Source organism: Gavialis gangeticus, unplaced genomic scaffold (assembly GCF_001723915.1).
Source record: "Gavialis gangeticus isolate Ggan-Ray unplaced genomic scaffold, GavGan_comp1, whole genome shotgun sequence".
NCBI lineage: Eukaryota > Metazoa > Chordata > Crocodylia > Gavialidae > Gavialis > Gavialis gangeticus.
In genome coordinates this window covers 33688866-33698280 of record NW_017729031.1, presented here as the reverse complement: position 1 = coordinate 33698280, position 9415 = coordinate 33688866, and the positions used below count along the sequence as shown (strand labels likewise).

The following is a 9415-nucleotide window of genomic DNA, read 5'->3' as shown; positions in this document are numbered from 1 at the left end:
TTGGGTGGCAGAGATCAGGGAAAAGGCAGTTGGGATGAGGCAATAGCAGTGGCAGAGATCAGGGGAAAAGGCAGTGGGGACGAGGCAATAGCAGTGGCAAGCTGCTTGACCTCCCCACACCTGCAGTGGTGGGGAGGATGAATTAAAGATGATCCTCCAATAATTAGTTTCTACACATGGCAAGTTACACCAAATTTATAAATTTTCCATGTACAGAATCTAATTATTGGGGAGTCGTCTTAAATTCAGGGTTGCCAGATTTGAGTAAATATGGGAATTTGCACATTAAAACCTTCAGATTCTCTTTAAAAAGGGATGGCTTTCAGAAGGGGAACAATGAATCTACGCCCTTTATGATATAAGAGAGAGCCCAAAACAGTACATTGCATTTGCAGGGTTTCATGGCTCCCTACTTCAGTTTTATGCTTAAAATATAAAGAACAAAGTGCGACATTCCCTACTTGAGTTGAGAAACTGTTTGGAAAAAATCTGGGGTGGGACTTTTCTCAGTGCTGTTGAAGTGGGTATTAAGTCCTTAACAACGACAGTTTTTCTTCCCAATATCTGACTATAATGTATTCCAACAAAGCAAATAATAATAATAATAAAAAAGACATAAGGTTTTGAACATTTTGATTAAAACCAGGTCTTGGCTACTTAGGTTTTAGTCTGCTGTGCTGTTACAATCCTACTAGGTCCCCTGTCCTCCAGCTGAAAAGTGTAGATAAGTCCTCACATTTTAATGAAAGAAAAAAAATAGTAAATGAACTTTAAGAAACCTTATTCATTATAAAAAAGTGACATTTTAGCTTTCTTTGCAAGTCATTGTGTTGCTTCCAAAGCAGGTCAATTAAGACACCAGACCAACGACTAGAGTGACTTTGTATGAAGATGCAAGGCGTGTTACGCCAAACCAAGACAGCTGCATTAAAGCTGTATCAAAAAAATCTCTCCCATGGAGCAAGTTACCCCTTGGGCAGCTTCCTGTAAACGTTACTCCAACTACATCACTTTAAATAGTCACTTACGGTTCTACATTGACTTATAACAATAGTACTAACCCTCTTTTCAAGACTGGAGCAAAAGAGCATGCTTTCAGATTGCCCGAAGGTCTCCAACACCCTTAGGAAGTTGGCAAATCAGAAGGAAAAACTAGAGGAGATGGATATGTGGCCATGTGAAGGCATTGCATACAGGGCCTACTAGCTTCCAGATCTGTTGGGTCACGGCTAAAGAACCTTCCTGTATTCGTACAGAAAGCAACCAAGGATTTGGGGTGTGGGGATGGGGATGGAAGAAAAATCTGTGGGGGAGGAGGTTATACCTTTGAACTCTGCTGTTGAGTTAAAAAAAACCCCCAAAAAACACACTATCTGCTTAAGACTCCCCAGTGTCCTTTATAGGTGACAGACCCCAGGCAGAAAGGTTTGCATGGGATTAAGAGCCAGCTTAGGTCTCAAACCCAAGATTCAGAGTCAGTTCAAGAGTCTGGAGAAACCTTCCCCCAAAACAGCACATCAATTTAACAGTTGATGGAGGGAACCACACATATGCACACACGCACGCACGCGCCAACAACGACATAGTGGTGCTTCTTGAGACACTACATTCAACTACAAACAGCCACCAAGGATATTAATACAGTCCCACAAGTCAAGAGTACATCCCTTGAAAACTGGTATGTAATAGGAAGAAAGAAAAAATGAAAAACAACAACCCGTGGGCTCGTGCTTTTTTCTGTTGCTTTATTAAACGCAAAGAAGACCTAAGAGCTGCATTTATCCTTGCCTTCCTCCCCGCTCCCCTCGCTGCCTGCTGCACAAAAGGAGAGGGGGCTTCTGCGTCGTATTCTTACCTAAGAAAGATCAGTAATAGCAAAATTTGTGCCCCCCCCCTTTTTTTTAAAGGACACTTCCTCGAAGGACCAGAGACCAGTAGCTGCTTCTTCCAGATGCTGATGTAGATACAGAGCACCTACTATAATTTTACATTGAAGTGGTTGAGCCAGACAATTGCATCAGGACCAGCAGAGTGCATCGCTGTGATCCCTCTCCTTCATATTTATGGACTGAGTTGTTATATGTTTCATGGTCTGTTCTGAGTGACCACAGGCACGGCCTGGAGAGTTTTAAATTTTCCATTTGTGCATCAGTAGTTGAATCCCTCTGGACCTTACTCTAAAGCAGTGCTGCTCATCCTACAGGCCAGATGAGTTGGTTTGCAGGTCTGATTTAACACAGGGTCAGTGTGCAGGTGCAACCCGGTGCCCCAGCCCGACCCTGTGTGCCGTATCGGGAAGGTGGGGCCCCACCATCCAGCCTGATGGGCTCCTCCTGGGTCCTGAAATTTGGCAGCAGGGAAGTGGTGGCAGCATTAATTGCCAGGGATTTGGGATCTGCAGCACTTAACACTGGCACTGCTCCCAAACCACTGCAGGTGGGATCCTGCCACTGGTCCCCTGCTGTCAAATATTCAGACAAGCTGAGTATCACTGAGGAAAAGAAAAAAGGCAGGGGTGTCAAACACTGCTTACAGGTCAGATCCAGCTTGCTGAGCAACTGTAAGTGGGGGGCATGGCCTGCTGTGGACTCCAGAGCCCCTGGGCCTCAGTGGACGTGGCTATCAGCAGCAGGAGGACGATCGAGGGCTGTACGACAGCCTTGCTCACCCTGTAGCCACCAGTCTCTCTGCCACTTGCCCTGCTGTTGTGGGTCCCACTGCAGCAACCACCATTTCCACCATCGTCCTTGCCTCAGCCACCAACAGTCCTGCTGGTCCCCATCACCCTATTCCATGCCCCATGTCGCAGCCAGGTGTGTGGTCCAGATACAGCTTGGAGTCAGGCTGAGTTTGACATCCCTGAGATAAGGAATTTGAGCCCTTATCAAAAAGTTGTTTCTTTCCAACTGTTTGTCAGGCACGTTTACCAGGTGTCAGTAATAACAACCTAAGATCCAGGGGGTTTGCAAAGTCTGCTTAAAAGCCCTTTCCTAAGGGCCAGCAATCCCTTTCTCAGTGCCTTCAGTGGGATTATCCGGCATTCTCCTGTTACCAAGCATCTAATTCAGTGGTCTCCAACCTTTTTAAGTACAAGATCACTTACTGAATTAAAGTGCAACCCAGGATCTACCTGTGCGCTGCACTTCGCACCTCGCTGCAGCTGCCCTGAGAGCAGCACGACGCCACGTGCGTCCTGCTGCAGGGTGGGCAGGTGGTGCGGCACACATGGCATTGCGCCGCTTCTGGGGCAGCTGCAGCAGGCAACAAAGTGCAGCGTGCAGCGGCCACCGCCTCCGTCCTGTGCACAGATCAGCGGGCCTCTGCCGGGGTACGCACAGTGGTGGGAGCACCCCCATGCCTCTGGATGAGCTGCCTGGGCTGTAATCGTCCCACCACCTGGCCTGACTACTGATCTACTTGGAATAAACAAGTAGGCGAGACCTGACTAATGGAAAATCTAAGCAGGTATTTGTTACACGTCATGAAGCAACAGAGAGAAGCACAGGTCCTCCCATTTTAGCCTGCTGCTCATCACCATCAACCAAGAGCACCATTTTAGCATGGAGACCCATATACAGCATTGTTGTTAAGCTAGGGTCCGACGTTAGTCAGAAAACCAGATGGGTGTCTAAACACTTGGAGAGAAAATGAAGAATACCCAGTGGCATCATAACAAACAACCATGCAACACTTCATGCAAACCACCAGTGAGCACAGATGAGAACTAGGTAACACTTTGTGAGAACAGAGACCAGGTAAGGGTGGTACAGCTGTAGACACACCTCGGTGACACAGAAAGACTGCTTACCCTCGGGTTTAGTGGTAGTACCATCTTTAGGCAAATTAAAAAAAAAATAAGGAAAGGGTTAACAGGGAAGAGTTAGTGATACCAACAGAAGTGGGCACTCTATATTAGCTGTGGAAATAAGCAAAATAATTCATACAGTTAAAGGAAAGGGGAACAAAAAATTTGGTTAAACGGCAAATCAAAGCGCAGAGCATCTGAACAACTTTGTTGGGCCCACAGCGATCGTGCACTGGGCGCACAACTTCGCTACCTTCCCTCCCTCTTATTCACCTCTGGCCCACTCACCCTTGCAGAAAAGTGCAGATGACAAATCATCACCTGCTAGCAACAGGCAAAGGAATTTGCTTCGTAGTCAACCCAGTCTATGTGTCATTTAAAAAGGAAACCATACAGGAAAAGAGCAGAGGGTATGCTCTGCTTTAGAAGTAAGGCTAAATACTGCACTGCCTCCCTCACGTATCCAAGCTTCAGAAACTCAGGCAAGGCAAACCAGCATGCAGTGAACTCTCTGAAGGTCTCGCTGCACTGAGTCTAAACCTGGCATCTAATATGAAGAATCATTAAGCCGCAGCAAAAGCTTCGCAACTACGCTACTGAACCAGATGCAGCCAGGAAGTTTAAGTCAAGACAAAGGTTTTGGCAAGAAATGAAAAGGAAGGCTGTCTATGAAATATGTCCTAATATACATCAGGCATGAGTGTCCGTTCTGCCAGACGGAACGGATAAAACGAAGCCCGATTTCCAGTCGATTCAGCTGAGGTTCAACCATCTACATAACTTAAGGCAAGGGTTTTCATACCTATTAGGCACCTGAGCCTCTTCTCACTTAACCTGGTGGAATCAAGGAAGTCAACAGAGTTGCATCAGTTCAAGGCTGGTGAAGTCAACCCCTAGCTCTGGTGATTAGCTCTGCATGGGTTGGTCAAGGCAAGCTATGGAAGCAGACTTGTGAAATGAAGCAAGTAACGTAGGACCTGTTTGAGATGCTTCTGACCTGCATGTCCTCATTCAGAGCCTGCAGCGCTGCCCAGAACACAAGTTCCACAGGGAACAAATTTCACTCCATGCACTGGGAACATCTGGGCAACAAAAACTGACCAAGAGGGCTTAGAGAAACAGCACAAAACAATTTAAGCTCAAAGAAAAGCCTGTGTAGGAGAATGCAGGTAGTCAATGGCAGTCAAGCCCTCCTCTTTGCTTTCACATTCCTTACTTTTTCAAAAATAAAGGGATCCAACTATGACCCTTTTCGTCCTATCCAAAGCATGGAACAACTCAGAAAACCCCTGAGGAGAAGCTACATGGAGGTGGGTCCTGCAGCCACTTTCCCCCTTCACTGCCACAGAAGCAAAGCAGCATCTCTTCTTCGCAAAGGAGAAGTGCTATAGAAAAGGAAATAGAGGACCCATTTCCTGCAAGGCCTGCTTCTTTGGGGAGTGCCTTCTTCCTTAACTCTAATGGGAGAGGACAGCTGATGGCCCCCTCGTTGAAGACCTGCTTTATCTATCACATTGCTTAACTCTGATGAAAACATACAGGACTAGTCCCAGACTTCAGAAAGGAGAACGTGTAGATTTACCTAGTGATGCATACGAGCCAGGTGGCAAGGCTGCAGCAGAGCTGAAGGGGGTGGAGGCTCCAGAAGACGTTGCTTTGGACTTGGCACTGGCTGCCGCGTTCACATCAATGTCACTGCGAGATCGCTGCAGAGATCCTGGCGTTGACACGGATTTTGTGCTTACTGTAGAGGCTGCAGGCAGAGACACAAAGTACAGAGCCATGAGGATGGATTCGCTTGACGATCTGCTTGGAAACATCCTCTCAGTCTAGCTCCCTAAGACAGTCCAAGTGTTCCTGGCTGTGACCATGACTGTAGGACTGGCAGAAAGCAAACAAAAAGGCCACAAGTAACTGTGCTCTCCCAGGGGTGGCACGGGTATCCCTTTCCTGCCTTATATGCATCTCAGCCTTGACCTGCAGAGACCACTTATGGGGCAGTTTAATCTCTACAGTGGATCCAAGCCTGCTGAGATACCCAACAAGGGCTGCCAATCAGCGACAGGTCTGAAGGTGGTTTCATGCAGCAAACATTCACCAGAACTCGAATGGCAAAACTTGACCTAGTTCTTCTGTAGAGCTAGTCCCAAGCTAGTGAAAACACGGGACAGCTCCTGAGCTCTGTTGTCTGAAGCGGACACCTATTTGCTGGAAAGTCTTTCTGGGGGATGAGGGAATCAAAGAGGCACCACATTACTTGGCTTTGTTATTACATGGCTCTGAATGACGCACTGCAGTCATCAAATGACTGCACATCTCATGCTGGTCTACTGGGGGGACTTCCCAGATGCCATTCTGCCAGTCCAGAGGCTACTGAACAGCTAAAATGTGTGCAATGCCCTACTGGCATTTTTGCTAATTGGCCTAGGTCTTTGCCTCTACCTTAAATTTCATATTTTAAACTTTTCCCCATTTTTATTGTATCATATGAGTGACTTATTGGTTCAATAAATAAATATGGGATACTTCGTCTATGCTGGGGTACATAGAGGAGATTACATAAAAACATGGAGCACTGTATACTAGAAACCAAGCAATGAATCACAGATTGTTCTGATCTGCTAGGTCTCCTTGTCTATGCATTTGTCAGTGTGGTTAAAGCTGCCTGTTTCTAATTGTGAGGTGGTAAAGACATCCCTTGGCTGCACAGCATTGCTTTATTAGGAGGATGTACTTTTGTGATCAACCTGGAATTTAATACCATCAAAGATCATAGAAATCATAGAAAATAGGGGTTGGAAGGGACCTCAGGAGGTCTAGTCCAACCCCCTGCTCAAAGCAGGACCAGCCCCAACTAGATCAGAGGATGGGCACAGAGGTTGGTCTCTATCATATGTAGAAACACAGAACTGAAAGAGATACATCTGGCTAGACTAATGGTCCACCTAGTCATGGTCCCAGCTTATGACAGGTATTACTTGGTTGTACAATACTATACCCTGGCTAGAATTCCCAGTAAAACCATTCTAACTTTGCCCTTAAAATGGAATCAAATGAAATGTATTTCAAGTGACTTCAAGTGAAATGTGTCATAGCTTTCAAATGCATCAGGATTTGAGTCATTTATGGGCCAGATATGTTGCACTGATGACCGGTACCAATTAATTTATTTAGCATGAAAGTCTTTTAACATAAAGCTCTATTTTTCCAAAGGATGACTTCAAAGTAAATGGAGGTTTCATTATAATCAGAATCACTAACTGCATGTTGGAATATTCAAAACTTTTGTTATACTTCATTACAAAGGTCCTGCCATGATTGGCTGTATTTCCTTGAGATCCTGCTCTCACCTCTAGATGTAGTGCTCCCAGTAGGACTTCTTTTGGCAGACAAAGGGCGGCTAGAAATTAAAAAAATATTAATAAATTCGGTGAAGTAAAATGGATATTTGAGTCACTCATAACAGGGACTATAAAAGTGCTGTCATATTTTAGTGCAGAGAGACAAAGATTTCATGCATACTGGACTGGGAGTTGGGATTGCTGTTGGACAAGCTCTCCACAACATTTTCAGACACTCTTCTGCATTTACAGCCAGTTACCTAAAATAATCCAGTGTATATTTATAATAATAAACTAGGACATTCCTCACATCATTCTAACACTTTTAAGGTGGAACAAACTTTGGAGTCCCAGGTCTTTGAACTGTGTCCCTTTAAAACTAGCCAAAATCTAAACATGCAACAGGAAAGCTATTTATTTTGCAGCTGTATAAGTGCAATCTTCCTTGGCTGCTTCTGCTCTTGCAAGAGAAAGAAGACAGACGCACACAAATACTTGTTCACTCCCCTACCCTAAGGATAAGCATGAGAAATTTTCAGGCTAAGTGTCTTTTAAAATGACCGTTACTGTCTCCTGTCCACTTCCTGATGGAGCCAAAACTACCCTGTTTATTCAAATATAAGATGACCCTGAACATAAGACAACTAACCAATAATTTGATTCTATATATGGAAAATGTGCATAAATTTGTTATAATTTTCAAAGTATAGAATATAATTATTTGCCTTAAATTTCTCGCCCTCCCACTACTTCAGCAGGAAAAATAAAAGGTGGGGGGTCAGATAGCTCCCTTGCCCTCTACCCCGGCAACTTCTTTCCCCTTCAGCCCCTTCCCCACCTCCTCACTGCTTTTTCTGAGCACATGGAACTGAGGGGCAAATTTAAAAAAAAAAATTACCTCAAAATCAACGTACCTGTAGTAATTTGCCTTGCAAGTACTCATAGACTTAAGTTCATCCAGAACTGATGCATATTATTGTTTTCAAACTGTGCAACTTTTAGCACAGGTATTCTATAAACACACTTCTAAGCAGCACTTTTGTACCTACTTATATATGGTACAAACTATACACGATATTAGTCCAAAGCCAAAAGACTCATGATTTACCATATAGTTCGTTGAACTGGGCTCCAGCAGAGTCAATAGCGTTTCAAGCCATGGTGACCTCACAACTCAGCACTATCCAGTATGTGTGTGTACTCCAGATACCCTCCACAAAGGATCTATGTGTTAACTGGGCCCCCACCCATGACTGGAACTGGGTGATCTTGTCACAAGGGCTGGGATCATCCAAGAAATTATGGACAGATGAGGCACAGGGCAACCTGGTCTGGCTCCACCTCATGGAGGGCAGGACCACACTAATCATATATGACAGACAAAGAGAAGGAGTGACAGACGGATTCTGGGTGAACTGTTTGAGGCCCTGCTTGTTGATGTTTGCCAGGAATTTAAGGCTGGGGAAAAATAGGAATCATTTGAAATGGGAAAGAAAGGCACAGCTGAGCTGTGAGAGTGAAGAAGTTGAAAGGCATGCAATGTGGCTCACCATGACTTGAAAAAGAGTCAGCACTGAGGGGGACTGCACTTAATGGGCTCTACTATGCATCTTATTCAAATGGGTTGCGCTAACCTATGCCTCAGCTTCTGAGTGCCAGCCTGCTATTGTAGTACCTCTAGACTGGTGCTTGTTCCCTCTTCGGGGAGCAACTCCCTTTTTTTTAAGGGCAACATTAAAAAAGGTTCCCCATCAGTGTGTGTGTGTGTGTGTGTGTGTGTGTACCCACACACATTTTATATATAAAAAACTTTCAGCTAAAAATAAAACAAACAATCAGAATAATCATATTTACTGAAACACAAGACGAGGTTCCCCCCCACATCAGCATGGGGGGAAAAGGCCCCTCATCTTATAGTTGCAAACAGAGAAACCTCATTAAATACATTGTCTGTTATTAAACTGCTGCCAAAAGCAGCATGAGCTCAGTCATGGAAACCAACGATGAAGTTGATTATATCGGGCAAACTTGTTTTTGGGTTTTTTTGTGTGGCCTTCAAGAAAAGTAGGTGGTTGCTCCCCCAGAAGGGAGTGAGGACTGGTCTGGAGGTACTGCAATAGCATTCTGGCACTCAGAGAAGCTGGAGCAAGCTCTGATATCCTGACACAAGAATATGTTTCATAGTTTCATAGTTTCTAGGGTCGGAAGGGACCGGAGCAGATCATCTAGTCCGACCCCCTGCCATGGCAGGAAGAGCACTGGGGTCAAA

At 45.0% G+C, this 9415-nt stretch overlaps 1 protein-coding gene across 9 annotated transcripts in view; it reads right to left on the bottom strand.

Moving 5' to 3' along the window:
* CLASP1 (cytoplasmic linker associated protein 1) overlaps nucleotides 1–9415 on the bottom strand; it is a 349913-nt gene that overhangs the window by 156689 nt on the left and 183809 nt on the right. For 5 of the 9 annotated variants that reach the window (XM_019522593.1, XM_019522595.1, XM_019522596.1 and 2 more), the window contains exons 18-20: nucleotides 7156–7205; nucleotides 5388–5558; nucleotides 3809–3832 (exon numbers count right to left, since the gene is read on the bottom strand). In XM_019522593.1, the coding sequence (XP_019378138.1) occupies nucleotides 3809–3832; nucleotides 5388–5558; nucleotides 7156–7205 (245 nt within the window). The remainder of the gene's footprint in view (nucleotides 1–3808; nucleotides 3833–5387; nucleotides 5559–7155; nucleotides 7206–9415) is intronic. The other 4 variants (XM_019522594.1, XM_019522597.1, XM_019522599.1 and 1 more) reach the window with 1 other exon arrangement.